This window comes from Betta splendens, chromosome 13, assembly GCF_900634795.4.
Source record: "Betta splendens chromosome 13, fBetSpl5.4, whole genome shotgun sequence".
Taxonomy (NCBI): domain Eukaryota; kingdom Metazoa; phylum Chordata; class Actinopteri; order Anabantiformes; family Osphronemidae; genus Betta; species Betta splendens.
In genome coordinates this window covers 8,913,926-8,933,832 of record NC_040893.2, presented here as the reverse complement: position 1 = coordinate 8,933,832, position 19,907 = coordinate 8,913,926, and the positions used below count along the sequence as shown (strand labels likewise).

The 19,907-nt window shown below is 46.9% G+C and overlaps 1 protein-coding gene across 5 annotated transcripts in view; it reads right to left on the bottom strand.

Moving 5' to 3' along the window:
* Positions 1–8,534: 8,534 nt before the first annotated feature.
* Positions 8,535–19,907, bottom strand: part of arhgef12a (Rho guanine nucleotide exchange factor (GEF) 12a) — a 28,297-nt gene continuing 16,924 nt past the window's right edge. For 2 of the 5 annotated variants that reach the window (XM_029171187.3, XM_029171190.3), the window contains 32 exons: positions 19,476–19,595; positions 18,937–19,041; positions 18,541–18,660; positions 18,270–18,368; positions 18,037–18,147; positions 17,829–17,927; positions 17,570–17,612; positions 17,276–17,381; positions 16,987–17,124; positions 16,877–16,909; positions 16,245–16,359; positions 16,062–16,167; positions 15,772–15,975; positions 15,548–15,686; positions 15,425–15,457; positions 15,194–15,345; positions 14,882–15,028; positions 14,606–14,691; positions 13,783–13,905; positions 13,536–13,650; positions 12,530–12,630; positions 12,320–12,397; positions 11,920–11,995; positions 11,660–11,827; positions 11,448–11,532; positions 11,274–11,351; positions 11,091–11,185; positions 10,749–10,952; positions 10,429–10,665; positions 10,036–10,265; positions 9,825–9,915; positions 8,535–9,729 (listed from right to left, as the gene is read on the bottom strand). In XM_029171187.3, coding sequence (XP_029027020.1) covers positions 9,719–9,729; positions 9,825–9,915; positions 10,036–10,265; positions 10,429–10,665; positions 10,749–10,952; positions 11,091–11,185; positions 11,274–11,351; positions 11,448–11,532; positions 11,660–11,827; positions 11,920–11,995; positions 12,320–12,397; positions 12,530–12,630; positions 13,536–13,650; positions 13,783–13,905; positions 14,606–14,691; positions 14,882–15,028; positions 15,194–15,345; positions 15,425–15,457; positions 15,548–15,686; positions 15,772–15,975; positions 16,062–16,167; positions 16,245–16,359; positions 16,877–16,909; positions 16,987–17,124; positions 17,276–17,381; positions 17,570–17,612; positions 17,829–17,927; positions 18,037–18,147; positions 18,270–18,368; positions 18,541–18,660; positions 18,937–19,041; positions 19,476–19,595 — 3,648 coding nt within the window. In that variant the 3' untranslated portion in view covers positions 8,535–9,718. The remainder of the gene's footprint in view (positions 9,730–9,824; positions 9,916–10,035; positions 10,266–10,428; positions 10,666–10,748; positions 10,953–11,090; positions 11,186–11,273; positions 11,352–11,447; positions 11,533–11,659; positions 11,828–11,919; positions 11,996–12,319; positions 12,398–12,529; positions 12,631–13,535; positions 13,651–13,782; positions 13,906–14,605; positions 14,692–14,881; positions 15,029–15,193; positions 15,346–15,424; positions 15,458–15,547; positions 15,687–15,771; positions 15,976–16,061; positions 16,168–16,244; positions 16,360–16,876; positions 16,910–16,986; positions 17,125–17,275; positions 17,382–17,569; positions 17,613–17,828; positions 17,928–18,036; positions 18,148–18,269; positions 18,369–18,540; positions 18,661–18,936; positions 19,042–19,475; positions 19,596–19,907) is intronic. The other 3 variants (XM_029171191.3, XM_029171188.3, XM_029171189.3) reach the window with 3 other exon arrangements.

The window sequence follows — 19,907 nt, the reverse complement described above, 5'->3', positions numbered from 1 at the left end:
GACAATCAATCTAAAAGAATATTAGCATAAAATGTTTTTGTTAACAAGGCAAATAAGCAAGTTGTTCACAAATATGCAAGTAGTTAAGAGTATTGTACTGTGCTTAGGTATTTGTTTTATTGATTCTGGTTCCATATCTTGTTATTCAGTATCTTCTTGCCATAGGCTGCTTCTTTACACAGTGACCCCCCCTCCCCCTTGAGAGCGGCGCCCTCATGATCCTACAATACAGCTGCTGGCTCACAAAAGTTCAAAAGCTGAAACCAACCGCATCATTTACTGGAAAATTGCAAAAGCATCCTTACGCTGCCAGGATGTATTTTATTATGTTATCGAGCACTTCAAATGTCTGGCTGAGGACCCTTGAACCTCACTTTCAAGCACCAATTCCCCTGTGCGCCACTGAAAACACAAAAGGAGGTTTCATTCTTTATTTTGGGGGGGTTTCGACGCTTTCCGCAACAAAACTTTAGCTTTCAGGAGCACGGGCGCATTACTGAACACTACAGCAGTTACACGGTGGAAGAACACAACCGCTTGACTGCTTATTTCTTATTCATTAGCCCAAGAAAACAGTCTCGTTTCTCACTAGAATCTCCCCGCCCTCTAAACACTCCATCACATGCAGATGGGAGAAGAAACAATTCATATATTATTGATACAGTCAAACACGGGAGACATAAATGCACTGTCACTTTCAACAAAGCTCAGTGCAGTGGGAGACGGGCTGTCCAGAGAGCCGCGGAGCAGGACTGCTTTCCAGCTTACGAGTGCCTGGAATACGAACGAGCGTATCTGATGTCCTATTTCAGGCACGGTCGTAGAAGTGTGCGTCTCCTGATGTGATATAGCTCGTTAATGGGGCCTGAAGGAAGAAAAAAAAAACGTCTTAACGGAGGGCGGACGCGAGACTTGTGTGGAATTGGAACATGACAGCTTAGGCCCAGCGCGGCCAAGAGGCACGATGAGAAATCAGCCCCGTAAAAATACATGTATTCATAAACGTGTTGCCTTCGAGCAGCCGCCACGGTCTCGCGTAGGAACACTCTGCATTGTCTCCATTTGCGTACGCGGGACCGCGTCCGACTCTACTGTACCGCAAACGCGGCTTGCGCGAGAACAGGCGGCGGGCTGATGCGGCGCCACGTGGGCGGGACGCCGGTGGAAACGGGCCGCTGATGCTGAGGCGGCGGGACAAGGGTACAGTCACCTCGGCGTGATGAGGACAAGGGTGCGTGGTGCAGCTCACAATGGATGACACATTGATGCGGGAGTCAGAGAGGGGGCGCATCCTCACCGGGCTATTGATTAAAAGGCGCTGGCACGGTGCCTCCGCGGGGAGGAAAATTGCATGATAAATCAGAACATGGTTTGTCAGCAGTTTCCCCCATTAGCATCGACAGCATTATTCTATTGACAGCTGTTTTGGCATCGACTTCCTTATCCACTTGTCGGCCTGAGAGGGTTCTCCTCCGCGAGACGTCTGGTGCGAGCGGCGAACTTTTACAGCCGGAATAAAACATTCAGCATTACTCATCATCAGCGCGAGGAAAACTCATCCAGTTTCTGGAAGGCAAACAAACACCGAATAGAAATTGACTGTAACTTCCTTACAAACTTTAACTCCCATCGTTGCATATTTAGTGATGAATATTTAATATTAATCACTTCAGATTTTAATCTGTGCTTTCGCATAATTGTATGCGCCGCGAACGCGTCACGCTGCTGCGCTGTTTGCAGACGGAACGGAAGCTGTTTCGTTTGATGTTTTAAAGTCGCCCCCCCCTTTTCTGCTGCAAATAAAATGGAAATTGCGCAAAAGGCATTTGCATTATTCACGTACAGAGCCCCGGCGTGGCTGCAGGAGAGCAGGGGACCGGGTGTTTGGGACGGCGCATTACCGAGGCATATTTGTCATAATTGTTATTCTATAATTCTGGTATATGATCAAACAATAAGGCCGGATGAAGCCAAATGGCCTCATAAAGCACAGATGGCCTCGGCCGATTTTACAGTCCTTTAGGGACGATTGGCTTTTACTCGCTCTACACCTTGTCACAATTCACCGGGGATGGAGATTTAGCGCGTGCCGCGTGCGATGCCGCGCGCGCACGCACGCACACGCGCCGGCAGACACGGCGTGTGTGTTTAACATTTGTAACGCAGTCATTCCAAACCCTTCGCCTTGACAGCTGCTTGTGTTGGAGACTGACGTGCAACGTTGAGCCACTTGCTACATATTCATTGGCCCAGAATCGGATTGCAGCAGCAGCCTATAGCGCTGCCGCGCGCGAACGCGGGGGCTCGCGCCGGCGCACGTGCCCCCGCGTCGTCACTGGCCGCTGCCGCGTGGACCGGCCATTTCCCGGGGCTCCTCCAGGATTGTGCATTGTGTTCATTTTGCGTCGGCTGACGGGACGCATCCCCATCCCCTCTCCGACCGACAGCAGGCTAATAGCTCTGGCTTTCTTCCAGTGGCCAGAGCGACATAACACGAGGGGTGAGAGAAGAAGAAAGGGGACAGGAAATAGGAAATAAGTCGGTGAAGAAGAGCGGAGTGACGCGAATGCCAAGCAGCAAATGCAGCGCTTCCTCTTCACTCCGGTGCCAAAACGAGGCCAAAGCGGACGCTAACTGCATGTGACAGTTCTCAAAGCAATAATACAATTAGATGCCGCCTTGATCTGAATTGCATGTGCTACAGCGGACACGTCTCATTGTGGAAACGCGGCCGCCGAGCGTGATGGGCGCCTGATGGGGAGACCCAGGGTTACGTGCTTTGTTTGGACAATTCCGTCACTCGCGGCGAGCCATTACCCGCGCGCACAGAGGAGCTTTATTGCACTCAGCTAAGGAGAACGGGCAGTTAAGTGTTTCTCTTACTCGTTCCCGGGCGGGAGAAATGAGCAATGAGGACAGGTGGGAACATTTAAGTGACGGTAATAGTTTGAGGAAGGACTCGAATCGGTGGTTGCGCGGCGAGCGCGAGCCTGTACACAAACGCGCGCGACCTCTCAGAAGCGTTCCCGTGTCGGACCAAGATCAAACGCTGACATCCGGAGGGGGGAGGGGGAAGGGGGGGGGGCGCAGCCACCGAAGCGTGCACGTTCCCGTTCACCTTCCCCCGTTGCAACGCGGCACGCGTTGCCTCCGCTGCCCTTCCACGAACGGGCCATTCGTCAGCGCGTGACTCAAGACGACGCATCTTTGACCCCGGACGAACAAATGAATTTGGAACGACTCACCCGCGGGCGAGCGCGCTCACCATGCTCTCCGTCTTCATTTCCCTCTGCTCGGGACTCATCCGGCCCAGGTGTCAATCACCGGTCCTGACTTTATTAGAGGTTAAATAGCACAGATCTCAATTTCCCCCTCCTTAGCCGACTATACGTCAGCGGGGCTTATTTTGTAATCAGCTGACTTCATCATGGCCACAGGCACGCTGGGCCTGTCAATGCATGGCCTCTATAAAGACCGGGAAATGAAAGGACCATTCCAGATCAGTTATTACCTAAATAAGCTGAGAAAAAGCTGCTCCTGCTCCAACAGAGAAGAATGAAGTGAAGCGTATTATTCCCGTAGGTCAAAATACCTTAATGCCAGACAGAAGCCCATATGCTTAGAAAGGCTGTTTTGTGCAGCGGAGGCACTTTTGATCCAATTTTCAAGGTGAACGTGTTAATACGGGAGCGGAGGTGTCTCCGCGAGCCACTGCTTAATGGATGCCCCCTTCCCCGACCCCTCCCCGGCCAAGCGGTGCCCTCGTGAACCGGGTTGGCAGGATTAGCGGGGCCCTTGACTGGAGTCGTTCTCTGCCGGACCCCCAGGTGAACTTCTGCTCCAGTGGCTCTTGAGAGACAGCTCAGCTTCGGGCCTCACTGGGGATTATTAGTGACCACTGAAATCGTGCCCTTTTCAAGGGCCAGCAGGATGCTGTCAGAGGAGTTAAGGCGGGCGGCAGGAGACCCTCTCGGTTGCCTGGTTACCAGTTGAGGGCGTCCAGCTTGCGGACGGACTCGGCCGAACAGGAGAGTCCACTCCACTTCCACTCAGGTTCGGTCGTCGTTGTCTTTTCACCTCCGCTTTTGTTTTTCCCTTTGGATTCGAGTGGACTCCCGTCTCCCCGGGGCCGACGTCGGCATTGGATCATTATCGATGAGCGTCCTGCTGGAGGAATATCGGGTGGATTACATGGGCGCACCCCGGGCTGCTCCCTTAGCATCTATTCAGGACTGTCAGAGTCGCGCGTTGCTGCTTCTTATCGGGGGCTGAAATGCGCAGGGCGACGCTACTCCTCCCTCACTCCACACCAGACACTGCTGCTGCAGCACTAATGGACCGGGCACTCACCTGCTCTTTTAAGATGCATTAGGAATCATAAATGCTCTAATAGTTTAAGTCTAACAATGCAACTCGTTCCTTTTGAATTTCGGTTTGGGCAACGCTCGAGCGAGAAAGAGTAAATATAACCTTAGAGACTGGGACTGAAGCGTTCGTCACACGTTCCTGTCACAGTTGCACAAACCCGCTCACCTTCACAGCTCATGTAAAACACGCGGCCATGTTTAAAAGATGAGCCGAGCTGGAGGTGGGGTGACAACAGCTCCCAGGACGACAGCATGTGGTAATAATGGACGTGGGCCCGATTCTACTGTACACGGCTGCCAAGAATCATCACACAATTAAAAGGATCTGTGTGATCCACACAGGAGCAGAGACTCATGATTCCTAGATGACTCACGCGGACTGACTCATGACTGTAGCCGTACTATGAGGAATTACAGCCACACACTCAGATTTACGCAACACTTATGTAATATTTCATTTGTAGGTCTTCAGGTATATTTTAATTCAGCTTCTCCTAATCTGTGGGATCTGGTTTGTGTATATCTTAAATCTATTTCAATCTAAAAGAAATCAGTTGTTCCCCTAATCAGGTGTCGATGTTAATTGCAGGTGGTGGCAAAGTATGATTGCCTAAAAATCAAGTCAAAGAACCACTTAAAGAGTACACACAAAAATAAAACTACACATCGGTGAAAGTTAATCATTCACAAAGACGGAGCCTTTCTGTGAACTCGTCTCAGTTGTGCTGAAACATGGTAAACAAATAGAAACCAATATAACCCAATTACATATAGTGCTCAATGAAAGCATGCTCTCTCTGCCACTGACTAGTCGCTGTGGAAATAAAAACAGCAGTTTGTTACAGCCAGGTGCTTCGTCTATAATTACACATCATCACGATGCAGGAGTTCACACCTGCACCTAAACAAACCAACAACGGCCGCAGCGCGAATCAACTGCAGCAAAAGTTAAAGGAAGTGGAGTGAATGTGGTTGGTTAACGAGGGTCTGGAGACGACAGGTAGAGCTGTCACCCGGGTAACGGCGGCGTCTTCCAGACATGAGGCCGAGCAGCTCGTTGGTGGAAGACGTTCGTTTTGATCGGCAGCATCATTAGGATGATGAACGACTAATTGATTATTTCTCTTCCCTAAATTCAGCATCATGAGGTTCCAGGCAGGCCGTCACTGGACCCATCAGTCCACTGTGTATGCTTTATTCACCAACCCCCCCCCCCTTTGGGGCCGGACTCCAAACCCCGGCCCGGCTCGACCCGACCCGGTAGCCTCTGCAGCAGCGCCATGCACCTCTGATGGCGCTCTGATATGCTAAGCGAGGCCGGGCCGGGTCACGGCTCCACCGCTCGGTGTCGGGCCGGTGCCAGCTGGCCCGCCTGATGCTTCTCACCCAGACACTCGATCAGAGAGCAGCGTGGTAATTAGACAGGGTTAACGCCAAGCCAAGCCAGTGCCTGTTTATTACGGGATAGGTTGATTATAAGGTGTCCTTCACCATTAGCAGCTAAATCGGTTCAGGTTCCCTTTTTGTTTTCAGCTGCTCATCAGCACTTTTTTTCCCCCCAGCGCCGAGGTCTCGTTGGAAGGAGTCGCTCCACTCTCCCATTCTCCACAGCCACCTGGCTCATTGTGGAGCGTAGGGCGGATCGCTCCACAGAGACCATGGATTAATCAGACTGTGGGGAGCACATTGATCCCCGGGCCGATCCATCACATATTGGCTCCCGCTCGATGAAGGGGGGAGAGGGGCAGCGTGAAAAATCAATCCCATGAAGTCGACGGCCGCTGGTTTAAAAACAGGTTATAGCCGAGGTGACTGTGTAGCGAGGGAGCGTCGGATGCCCTCGGCCCAAACGGCCTCCAACCACTGATTTCACCACTGATCTCACAGCTAACCTCACGCTGGTGAAGGAAGAAAGACGATAACGAACAGCACACTGCACCAAAGCTGCCAGACAGAGACGCTCTCTCCTCGCGACGCTGCCGAGTGACAGCGTCGGCTTCCAGCGCGCGGCCGGAAGCGCTGCGCGTGACAGCGCCAGCTGGAGCCCGCAACAATCGAGCGGGATCCGTGTCTGCGGCGTGAACACACAGGCTGCCGTGTAAATATACGGCACGGGAGGACCAGAGCGGTAATAGACGCTCCTGTATGCGCATTAGCATATTGATGAGAAACTCCGTCGGGACGGGAACGTGCAGGCGACGGCGTGTGAATGTGCGCAGGTGCGGAGGAACTTCAGCTCTGTGCACCGCTGTTCGGAGCCTTGACATTTATGAAATGAGGAGGAAAAAAATAGAAACCGTGGTTATTTAGTCGAGCATCCTCATCTTTGAATTAAGCCCCATGGCAACAACCGTAACGACGTGCTCCACCATAATCACCGGGAGCCGTTCTTTGTGGCAGGTAAACGCAGCGCCTCGCCGCAACCTGGTTTCCGGTCGCGAGGACGAATCCAGAATGAACGGACAACTCTGGGAACAGGTGGGAGACGCTTCTACGCCGGGTTTAAAAGGATGTAACAACTTGAAAGGCCCGGTGGGCGAAAAGAAGACTGCAACAAAAGCAGGTCTTCGGTTTGAAGCCATTTTGAATCCTCAAAAAAAAAATAAACACACAACTAAAAAAAGCTTGATTTCCTGACTCGCGGAGGAGGGCGAGAAAGCCTCGACTCATCAGAGCCTGACACGGACTGCGCTCGTGAAAGGCTCTGATGTGACTGACACCGCTCTCCTCTTTGTCTTCGCCTCTCCAATTAGCTCGGTGACAGGTGCACGAGAGGAAACAACGCAATCAATTACGTCTCCGCCCGCCCCCCCCCCCTTCATCACAACACGGCCCACACACATTCCTTCCTATTACTTTATTACTTTCCATTTATCCTGTTTTGAACCGTCCACATTCACACCGTCGCTCTGTTTTAACTGCGGCATGCGTTAAGTCCAGGTGATGGAGAGAGAGAGAGAGAGAGAGAGAGAGAGAGAGAGAGAGAGACTGCTGCTGCGCTTCTAACAAATGTGACTATTCCACATATAAAGACTGAGTAAACACTGCACAGTCGTCAGTCTGACCACTCTGACCCTAGCTTATTTAATTTGCAGAGGAAACCTGGACACTTTCCTTAGTGCTTCTCTTCATCAGAGACTGGAGTCAAACATGCTTGGAGAAACCAATAAACCGTTATTAAACCTGATGTCACTGCAGGTTTCAGGGTGCGTCTGCTCAGCGTGGAGTTTAACGGTGGAAGTTTGCCACCTGCTGGAAATAATCCTCTCCTTCTTTAAATGTCCTTGATCACCCCCCATCTCTCTTTAAAAGCTCCTCTCCCACTGACATTTCGCGCTGCCAAATGCCCAAAAAACAAACATTTCATTCTGTTAAGGTCAGGAAGGAAATTCTCGATGTTTGACTAAGAAGACCAAATTAAAAACGCTCCAAGATGTCTGCGTCGTCCAAATGGCCGAGCCCGGTTTTCAGATGTGCGAGTCACTCACCTCGGGTTCACCTTAAGCAGGAGGAGTGAAGCAAAGGCCTGCAATCAAGACAGTGTGTGTGTGTGTGTGTGTGTGTGTGGTGGGGGGGGGGGGGGGGGGGGGGGGGGGTGTAGGCTGATTATGTAGAACCTGAGGGTTGTAGAACCTGTGTCCTGTTTGCAGCTGTACTTAACGAGCTCGTTGGTGTTTATTGTAGCGCTGCCTCTCAGAACGTCTTGGTTCGTTGGCTGCTGGCGATATCAGTACCAATGCACCAGCATGAATGGGCTCTTCAGTGGGTTGTTGATGCTGCCATCTTGTCCGGGTCTCTCTGTAAAATGGGATCTCGGTGTGAAATTCTCTGGCGGATAAAGCGGGCCCGACTCAACTCAGACGTGCATTTAGCCCCTTTAGTCACTGATTGAATGAACCACATTCGATTACCGAATAGGACGCGAGTGCATAATGTGACATCTAAGTAAAGACGGAACATTTCTTCATCACTTTGTGTGATTATAACTGAGCTGATCCTTTGTTTGAATCCTTAATCTAAGTCATCATGTTTTAATTATAACGTCTTCAATGACTTCTCCATTACAGAAACGTTCCCTGGGTACTAATTCCTTACTCACCGTCACCACAGGCTCATGACACAGGCTTCACATTCATGAGGAGACGTGGAAAAACACAGCCAGGCCTGTCACTTTCCAATGCGTCATGACACCATTTATTAAAGTTATGCATAACCTTCAACTTGATCATTGTACATTATATGTTGAACTTCATGACATTATTAGAATATCAGGCAGATTTAAGCATCACCAACAGGAGCAGAAAGAAGCATCACTTCTGTCGGAGGCTGATAGAGATGTCGAAAGAGGGGCAAGGGGACACACGAGAAGGCATGATGTATAGAGTAGGCTGGGATAAATAAGCACGAGAGCTGCTGGGCTGTGAGAAAACAAAAAGGAGGGTGACACCCAGAAGTGTCTGTGAGCAAATTAAAAGAGGAGAATCACACATACACACACAGTGACAGACGAGAGGCAAAGCATGCTCCATGTGGAGGATGAGGAGGGAGGAGGAAGATGTCAGCACAGAAATGTAACAGGACCAGATCAGAGCCTTCACTCTTCATTCTAGTTAACACCACACCCAGAATTTATCCGAAATTTATCTGACTTTTTAACACAGTTCAAGAGGGTGTAACGCAACAGTATCTCTCCATCACCAGTGCAACTCTGGCCGCTATCAGTCTGAATAAACGGCTGCTACTTCATCAGGGCGCGCTATGCTAGCGTGCACGCAACACTCACACTAACCCTGCGTGACTGCAGCGGCAGAAGGAGCCAAACAAATGTAACATCATGGTCAAAAGCAAGCAAGCAATGTGGGAATCACTTTTAAAAAATGAAGAGAGAGAAAATAAATACATCTTGGGATAAAAAAAAATCTTAATACATTATCTTAAAATTTTCCTTTTCTTGTTTTGCGTTTCATATATATATATTCTAAACACACATATTTTTACATTTTGGTATAAGTTCTCTTTCCTGCATGGAGGTCAGGGGGGGAAATGGGAGTTATATGGGAGAGGGTGGAGGTTTTGGGGGCAATCCCACTTCCCTGATTGCCTTGTGCAGATGGAGGGAGGTGTGGCATCACAAAGATGACTCCTCCGTTCAAGCGTCTCTGCCCACTCAGCCTCTCGCTTTCTACGGCAACCCGGGGGCGACGGTGATGGAAAAAACATATGGGGGCTCAGCAGTGAGAGGGCAAGCTTATAAGATGTCCAGAAAGTCCAGGACACGAGAAGTAGGAGCAGACCACGAGTCAGTACTTCCTCTTTGGGACCAGAGCCAAAAGCTGTGGAACAGGCCTCCACTATCTCTTATCTGGAGAAATAAAATAAAAAAAGTGTAGGTTTAGTAAAATAACAGATAAAGCAACTTATCTACTCAGTTCTAGTGACTCATATGTTGAGACTAACCATGAATTGAGCTACCTTTATTTCCATCTGTGTCTGCTGCCGACCTCTCTGGCCTTTGGCGTATTAGATTATTGTACTTGGCCTCAACCTCCTACAGGAGAAAAATAACCATCAGACCATGCAATAAAGAAACGATCAGGCTGTGTATACATCATACAGTACTGTTGTTATGCATATGTGTTAAAGAGCAGAGAGGGAAAAGGTCCAGTACCTTCAGATAGTTGAGGTTGGCCTGAAGGTTCCGAAGATGAGACAGAACCTGTCTGCTGAAAGAAGAGAGGCTGCCAGCCTGTGACGCTGATGAAAACCTCAAGTTGATGCCAGAGTCTGCAGCGCAGCCCTGCGAGGTCCTCAGCTGCTTCCCCGTGGTTGATGCCAGGATGTCATCGTCTGTGCTGCTCTCCCCCGGGCCACCGTAACCCTCCAGGACTAAATATCCTGCTGAGAAAGAAGCCATTTAGCACTGCTGCAGGATTACAGAGGACAAGGACAGGGAGCACAGATCTAAGAGGTGCCTGCGACATTTATCTTTTAGGACAAGCGCACTGTAACCGACGCTGCATTGTCTGAGGGCAAATCAATTACTTCAACTGCCCAGGCTCACCATAGTCTTCAGGAGAGTCAAAGAAGCCCGTGTCCCCAGAGCCCATGTCCTGAGTTACGTCCCGTGTCTGAGAGCTATTCTTCTCCGAGCCGTTGTGCACCATAACCCGCGCGCGACTGTCCACGGGGGTCCGCAGGGACGTGGTCCTGAGGAGACGGGCCCCCGTGGAGCGTTTGGTTTGCTCTGCAGCCTCCTGGGACATCAGCTGGGTCACCAACACTTGCTTTAATGCTGCCACTGAGGGTCAGACGAGGGGAGGCGTTATGTTAATGACTCTGTCATTGTAATTCACTGAATATGCAGGGGCCGTGCGTGCTTACAGGTTTTCAGTGCTTCGTCTGCTCTGGAGGGAAACATGTCAAACGAGTCCCCCTCTCTGCCGTCGTCAGCCACTTGGTACGGAAGCTCTGGGTCCACAAAGCCTTCCTCCTCCTCCTCCTCCTCTGCCTTTACTCCTTCAAACGGAGTATTACCAGGTAAGGAGCTTTGCATTGCACTTCTGGAGCCTGGACTGCTCTCTTTATCTAAGAAGGTGTAATTACAGTTATCAGAGGTGCTATAATTAGAAGCATAATTGCATAGTTTGAGTAGGATGGATTTTTAAGTAATATGGGGGGAAAATGTTTCCAGGAATAACGTCAGAAATGAGCGGTTCCAGTTACCTGTGGACTGGGTGCTGCCTGTGGATGTACGGTCTGGATCTCTGCTGAGTCTGGAAACACCTGCTGTAATGATCTCCACACCGTCTCTCTCCCCGCTAGCGTGCGAGCGACAGGCTGAGTTAGTAACAAGATCAGACCCTGAGAAGCATCAGATCCGATAATAACGACGACAAAGCCACTTACTCGCTCTGAGGTAATGGTATGATGGTGTGAGGTTTGACTTTCATGGCGTCAGCTCTTTGCGTGATTAGACGCTGCCACCTTGTGCCACGGCAAAGAAATATCGTTAGCTCACCGAACCACCGGGGCAAAAAAAAAGCTAATTTAATGTGTCAGTCAACATGTATTTGAGCTTACGTTCTCTGATCTGAGACCGTGGGCGCCATCAATTCATAAATCTGGGCTCCGTCGGACATTGAAAGGACGAAGAAGGACTTGTTGTCTGGCAGAGAGAGGGTGGACAGAAGGTTTGGGGTCAGATTCAGTGGCATCACTCTGGCCTCCATGCAGCTACATAATTATCAGACACCAACCAGGTGATTTAATATTGGCACTGGGTGTTGACTGACCTGTGGCCACAGAGCGCACCAGCACAGTGTTGAGTCTGATGATGGGGCTGTAGAAGTGTTTGGTATCTGGAGCGCCTGTCAGGTTTTTGCTGTGACACTTCAGGATGAGACGCTCGTCTTGCTTCTGCAGCAGAACCAGGATGTCTTCCAGGAGGAGTGTATACAACTCTGGAGGGAGAAAGAAAGGACACTTTGATTCATTTACTGTCAATGTAACTCCGGTGACAATTTACAATGGTTATGGAGCACTGACTACAAACCAATAGTCTTGTCTCTGTTCACTTTCCATGACAGTGTTCCCTCATGGACCAATGTTCTCTTGGTCAGATCCAGGTTCTGATGGAAATGACACAAGCAAAGGCAAGAGCTCAGACAATATAAAACATTGTAATCATATTTAAAGAGAATAATTGGGGAAGATGGACGGGTCTTAGTCTTGGATGTATGTTTTCACTGTGTACCACTTAAAGTCAAGCTTTGATTTTCCTTTGGCTATAAAGAGTAAAATCTGTGTTGATTGATGTTATTCTAAGAAAAGCTGTCTTTCTCTGGCCATTTTCTAAACAGAGCTCGTTTTTTCATGTTGATATATTAAACGGGGATGTGGGTGTAAAACAAGTGAGTACGCTCACGCTGAAGCAGAAGGGGTCAATAACTCACCTTTAGCTCCAGGATTAAAGGGTTGTCTGTCTGCTTCAGAGAGGAAAGGTCCAGTCTCCTCTGATAGTCTTCCAGCCTCTACATGGAGAAAGACAAGGAAACAGAAGATATTAGTTTAAACACTTATAAGGAAGCCTCTGCCCGGGGAGAAGGGAATAGAGAACTCCGGGGGATAAAGGAAAATAGAAAGGATATTAAAAAAAAACAGACCTGCTTGTCTTCAGATTCCTTCACAGCCTGGTTGACATGATTGAGTATCTTCCTACAGCAGTCTGCTGCCCGTTTCACTTTGTCCTTCTCCACTAGGTTGTCTGTAACATATTGTGGCACCAAATCAGAAGTAAAGTGAATAAGGTTTCAAGGCCCTGTACTACAGGGGCTGTCTGAAAATGATATCTCCTGCGTCCATTAACACATCATCATTCTTGAAAAGTATGATCAAACGGGGGGCATTGTGATCCTGAAATGTGCACTACTGCTTCAGGACCATTAAAATGATAAGCTCTCCATTCGTCTCTGTAATTCGCAAATAGTTGGCATCTTCACACATGCACACTGTTTTCCTCCACTTTAATTTCCAATTTTATCTACTGTGTTACAGCACATTTAAATTATAAAATAAAATGAGCCATTATTTTGGTATTAATGTGTTTGGTATTTTGTTTGCATGTTCCTTTCACAGTGAGTAGATCAATTTCCAAATTCAATTATTGGTAATTGCCTCAGAGGATCCCATTGACTTCAGGATCACAGGGGGAAAAGGTTCAATACAATACGAAAAGGAAAAGGTCACAGACAGATGCTTTTCAGACCGGCTAAAAATGATTTTGCTGTCTAGATAAATGCGACAACAATTATTACTGGAGCAGCAACCTCTGCAGCTGTGCTCAGCGTGAACCATCAAGATGTCCACTAGCTCTCGCTCAACTGGACTGCACTGACTGCTGTTTGCTAGAGAGCTGGCGCGTTTGATATGTCTGTGTAACAGATTCAGACGCTGGCATGACATATAGCTCATATGGACAATGTTCAGTTCAATTTAACCCCAGTCTAGAGCTAAGGATAGACAAAAACATGGTTCATTAAGGTACAGCATAAGTTGTATCCACTTCAACTAATTCAACAACACTAATTTTTATGTGACACCTTTAATGACTCCTTGTGAACATTTGACCACAAACGTGTGTTGTTGTTGTGTTGGTGAAGGCAACAGCACCTGTGTACTTGGCGATGTTGTCTAGTAGCAGGGGGTACTTGGTCAGACGCTGCATCTCCACAGGAATGATGTCCTTAAGCTGCAGCCGGCGACACAGACGGTTGCTCTCTGCTTCCTGCATGCAATAAAGATCGCCACAGCTCATCATTTAATAAGGATTCACAGAAAATCTGTACAGCAGCAAACTGTGCACTATATTCCCTATGAGACATTAACAGGATGCAATAGGTGAGCGTAGCAGCAGTACCTGGATGAATGACGTAAACCTTGAGTCTTTCTTCTGCTTGGTCTTGATGATTTCCAGAGCGAAAGGCTGGTTACTGCAGAACGTCCCCACTGCCTGTTTGATCTTCTCCTCCCCGATGCTGAACTGTAACCATCCAACCCAAGACAGGAAAGAGAGCCGGACAGAGACATTAGATTAGTCGATGTGGGTCAGGGGCAGTTGCCATGGAGATGTCAAGTATTTAACCACAACAACTTCCAGAAGCGGGGTGGGCTTAAGTCCTCATAGCAGAGACAGCTTAGGTTTCAGTGTGGCCATGATCAATGGTCTGACACTCAGGGAGCAGTTTACCAAAGAGTCCCCAAAGAGACATCTCAGACAAGGCTGCCAGCTGATATGTGGCTACCGCACATCGCATGTATCACACATTATATTGAAAAGACATGTCAGCTAAATGTAGGGCACTGTCTGACAGAACCATTTACTCAGGATGGCGGCTACTGTTCCACTCACTTGCTTCCTCTGTCACAACATTTCTGGAGACTGTGAAAACAGCATTTGTGTATCTGCGCTATGATTAGGGTCTTCCTTTACATTTTGGTGTGGGGATTAAGGATTTCATGTAACACTGGCCAGAATGGTCTGTTACAAGTCAAATACGTCTGAACCAACAGGCTGGCAAATCAAAATCTGGCGCCTACGTTAACATTTTTTTTGCAGTAAGCAATTTTATTCAAAGATTTCTATTTCTTTGTCCACAACATTTTCTGTTTTCACCACATCAGTCGTCATGAAATCTATTCAATATAGGAAAATACAATTCCGACCACAGACCCATACTCACCCAGCAGAGCAAGTCATCCCCTATCTGATCAATTACTGAGGACTCGTTTCTCTTCCGAACGGCTGTCATTTGCTCCAGTATTGAAACTGAAATTCAAAGAAAGTCCCTAATGAACAGTCATGGTGCGTATGTGAACAAAAACGATGAAGGACACACCATAAGACACAAAGGTCCTGTGAGTGTACACAGTTAAACTGCTGCGGTTTCATTTCAACTCTCGCCAATTGCCAATACTTTTAGTTAGATTTCAGAATGTGTGTATTTGCGTGTCTGTACCGTGCAGCTGTAAAATCTCCTCCAGGTTGGTGAAGATGTTCTTGATATCAGCAGGAGGCAGGATGGCCTCTTTGGAGAGCTTCTGGTAGAAAACGTGGTCCAAAACTCTGAGCATCCGCACATGTGCACGCTCTGTGTAAAACAGCTCTGCAGCCACAATTCAAGATGGCAGAATAATTACATTGTTCAGAAAGATGCACAGTATCAGCTAAAAGCGTTGACAAACCTGTTTATGACTAAACAATTGTGAAATATGGAGTGACGACTTTTTTCTTTAAATGATGGCTCTGCATGTTAATATTATATTCTCACCATTAATGACTTCCTGTCTCTTGATCTCATGCGGTCTGAGACTGGCTAAGACCTCTTGTCCCACCAGTTGCTGCCAATTTGGGGGATCTTGCTCTGAGTCTGTTCTCTGGTCATCTTCACTTGGGATATCAGAAGCACCCAGACCTTCAAGTCTAAAGAAAAACTGAACATTAGCTACGAATTCTTCCCTGCGCACTGCCTTTGGTAAGGTTGGTAAGGTCAAAATCTCACTTTCTCATCGCCTTTGGTGTTCCATCATGTGGTCTGCAAACAATTTAAACAAAAATATCGAGGTTACAAATGAATATTGTGTAAAAAGGAATCGGAAACTGAAAACATGACATGTAAATGCACCTGTCGCTTTCTCTGTCCTCCTCTTGTACCTGGTCCAGGTTATAAAAGTCAAATTGCGACGCAGGGTATGGCAAACCATCCAGAGGGTCGGCCTGAAGGCCGTCGCTGAGCCTGGAGGGGCCGACGTTAGGGGTTCCACCTGACAGACAACTGATCCATTACAAACAACCCCTACCTCTGCTTCTTCTCCACAATGTGTTAAACGTAGGTGTTCAGTAGCTCACCCATATCAGCATCCCGACTCGTGTCAGAGCTAAAGGTGGCGCTGTTTGGTGATGAGCTGTTCACAGACATGGAGTGCGTTAGTTCCGAGCCCTCGCTCGACTGACTGCCTCTCAGACGACCAGGTTCGTTTTGCTCACTCGCCCCCAGTGAAGGCTGAGACAGCTGCTTCTGAGGCCGTGGTCGGCCATCCAGGGCTTTACCCACTGAACATAAGGATGAGGAGAAGGGTTAATTTTTAAGTGAAAATCAGCTATGTTTTTTATGGCTTTCTTAAACAGTCTGAAATCACCTGGGCCAGCTTCAATGCGACTGGGGCGACGCTGAGGACCAAGAATACTGGGAAATCTGGTTTTTTTCACCTTCTCTTCTCCTTCCTTATCTGTCTTGATGCTTTTCTGTTTGTGAGGGAAGAAAACGCGTCACGCAGATGATAAAAGAGAAAAAAATATCCCCATGATGGAATGCAAGGTACCTTGATCTTGGGGAGAAAGTTGATCCGTACTCGTTTGGACTCGAGACTGCGGGGTTCCTTGACCCTCACGCCAAGATGCTTCATGTACGTATAGATAACGTACTGCATTGTAGTGCTAAATGACAGCAAAGGGTTCAAAGTCATAACCAACAACACAAAAGGATGCTGAAGTATCACAATGCTGCCCGTAATGTGACTTGTACCATATGTTGGAGCAGTCGCGCTCATACAATTTCTACACAAACCATCTGGGCTGTGCTGTGACCATATGGCATTTCAAACTAAAGCTGTTTCAATCAGTCACACGTTTGAATTATTTAATGTGAATGTGCTGCATAAATTACATGTTTTCTTTAAGAGATCGCCCCAGTGCATAATTTGTAAACTGTGGGGGATGTAGTCAACTGCATGGATAACACCAACATGTTGTTTCGTGCTTGTTGTTCAAACATCAAATATCATCCTTAAATGACTGGAATGTCTTGTGAATTAGCACTTAATCTAATCAGTTTTATTAAATGACATGATTTAAGAAGCCACTGCAACCACAAATCTCATCTATCTCTATCTCTTTTTTTTATAAATGCTCTTCATATTAATGACTCAAATGCTCCACAATTTTATTTACTTACCATTTCTCTTCTTCTGTGGTCTGTGTAGTTAACCTAGAAACAATACATTGTGCATCAATGAAAAGCAATGAATTTTGTTGGGAGGACCTGAGTGTCCATGTGCTACTTACAGGACATCCTCTATCTTGGTGATGATATTCTCAGCGTAAGAGCGTTCTCGCTCTAGAGTGACACGGTCTTGAATTCTCTCCTGATCCAGTCTGGCTAGTTCCACTTCAGCCACTGTTAGGCCCATGCTGCGCTTCTGCCTACATGTACCAAGATTGATATACTGTAGTTATAGTTAGCCTCGTCCCAGAAGAAATAGGTAGAAAGATGTGTGTCTGGTGTGAGAATTAACTATATTCTCAGGTTGCAACAGTTAGAGAACTGGTCACATTACAGAAAAGTGCAAATTACCTAAAATCCTCCAGGTTCTTCTGAATGTCACAGAGCAAAGAGTCCTGCAGGGTCTGTACATGTTGCCTGTTTATTTCCTCTGGAATCAGTTCAGTCCGCCTCCGGTCTGCAAGCACATACACACACATGGTCACACACCTGTGCAACAAACACCAAAGGACTGTTGAATGAGAATGCTAAAGAGGTGCTACTGGAGTAAACAATTCTTACCAAATCATAAGAGCATTTTCATTTTAACACATTAGTCAAAAGTTTCCATTATCAACAAGGCATATAACAGCATTTAATACCTACCAAGATCAGATGATATGGATTCAGGAACAGCAACTTTTAAATGCTGTAAAGAAAAAAATCAAACAATGAAACGGAAGAATGAAAGAACAATGAAAAATATTACAAAAAGTTTAGCATCACTCGAACAACGTGAAAACTATTCTGTAAGATCTATAAAACATTTGTATATTTGGTGCAGAATTTGAAGAGCAAAAAGAATATGTATGAGATTCTACTGTGCGGATAATATTTCTCCCTGAGGAACAAAAAATCTACTTACTGCTCCCCGGTCAATGAAGAAGGAGTGAAGGTCCATGAACACTCGTCTAGTCTCTTTGGAGTTGGTCTGCTTATAGAAGTCGGCATAGAGGTAGCACAGCTGAGGACATAGGATTAGGAAAAAATGGGATTTTGAGAGTCTGGCTGCATAATAAGGGACATTATTATGGACAATGTGTTCAGCGTGGTGTGAAGGAAGGCGGTCTTACCACAGGGGCAGGGTCAAACTGAGAGATGACATGGTGAAGGAAGGCAGCTAGGTGAGCGGGGCGGGACTTGAGCAGCTCTATGCTATTAAAGCTGTTACACTGGCCATTTGACTGAAAGAGTCAATTTAATGTTAAATTTAATTTTTCATTTAATGTCTCCATACAATGTCAAGTTTGAGAACAATTAGTTGTTACAAAAGAGTTAGATGTTAAATTATCTTGTTCTAAAATACCTGTTCCTGGTCCAAATCAAAATAGCCGTCCTCAGCTCCAATGATATGCGAGACGTGGCGAGATGAAGGACTGTTGACTGTAGTAGGGGACAGAGAATCCTGTGACAAAACAATGATATGTCCTGAAATCATTTTCCTCACAAATTAATTAAATTGTTTGAACTATGACCTCCTCATCCCACCAGCACTGACCACCAGGCACGTAAAGTAGAGCCTGGGTGGGTCGGTGGGTGAACAATTCTGAGGACACTTTGTACAAGTCTAATGTTACCAGGTCAGTGGCATCCTCTGCATCTGGAGAGTGGCAGGAGTTGAAGCTGTTCCGGGGTGTGCTCTTTGGGCTGGGGTAACACAAGCTCTCAGGTGATCCAGGTCCAAATCCACGAGATATCTAGAGGTGGGATGGAATAGACCATTCTGTAACAACTATACAAACAAAACCATCAAAAAAAAAAAAAAAACTTCTTGTTCTCAGCTAATAGTAAATTAAATGCAGATTGAATCCATAAACCAAGTCTTAACACTTGTTTTGTCAAATATAACCAAAGATAAGCAGGACTTATTGTGCCTAAACCTATTATCTTCAAGATTACCTAGTTTTATAACCAAAGCTGATTTAGACACAAGTTCAGAAAGAAATTTCATTTATAAGGAGTTGAAAACTTACAGGGGTGCTGCTCCAAGTCGGGTCTGTGTTGTCTCCCTTAGAGGCATAAATGGGCTCTGTCTCAAAAATGCTACCATCATCTGCATCCCCACCTGGAACAGCCTCCTGAGCATTAAAGCAAACAAAACATGTAACTGATTATGAATTGTATGAAAACATTCACAAACTCCAGCATTAAACATGTTTTAATAAGATAGAGACTACATGGAAATTATTAATGGGAATAATTAACTGATGTAGAAATGGATCAGCATGTTAATGGGGCCGTCTAATGAAAAACAACTTGTCTAACACAGTAGATTGATATGTTGTTGTGTGCAACACAAAGCTCTGTGAGCCATGTATATAAAACAAGCTGCCACACAGACACAAAAGAGTGGCTTCCCACAGAGAAAGCCTAATCTCCTGATAAGATTAGGATTAACGTTTGTCTGGAGCGATCGCTAAATGCTCTACACACAACTGTACAAAAGGCCGCACGGAGGCTGTGCGTCTAGAAAGTCTGTTCTGTGTGCTGAAAAGGTTCCTTCACACTTTACCTGTGCTGTCCCGGCGGCCTTGAAGAGCTGACCCTGCAGCTGAGGAATGTGTTTTTTAGCTTCCTGGATGTCTTTCAGTAGTTTTGGGGAGGGGTTCCGGCTGTACTCCTCCTTCATGGCCTAGAAGGCAATAACACAATTAGCTAGTCAGGGCCAGTAATGACACATTACATAGTATTGGGTGCACATGGTATGACTGGTAGAATCATTTCCCTGTCTCTGTAGGATTCTTATCCAGGTTACTCACACTACCTGCTTGCTACATGCATCTAAGATCTATTTAGAGACAGACCGGGAAGAGAGGAAGCTTTCAGCTTTCTAACTAATATACTATTCCATCCTAAATTGGTCCACATAGGTTCAGTAGTATGAGTTCACTGCGACTCGCTTCCCTATTTCCAGCACCTGTGAAGGAAACAGTAGAACAATAGA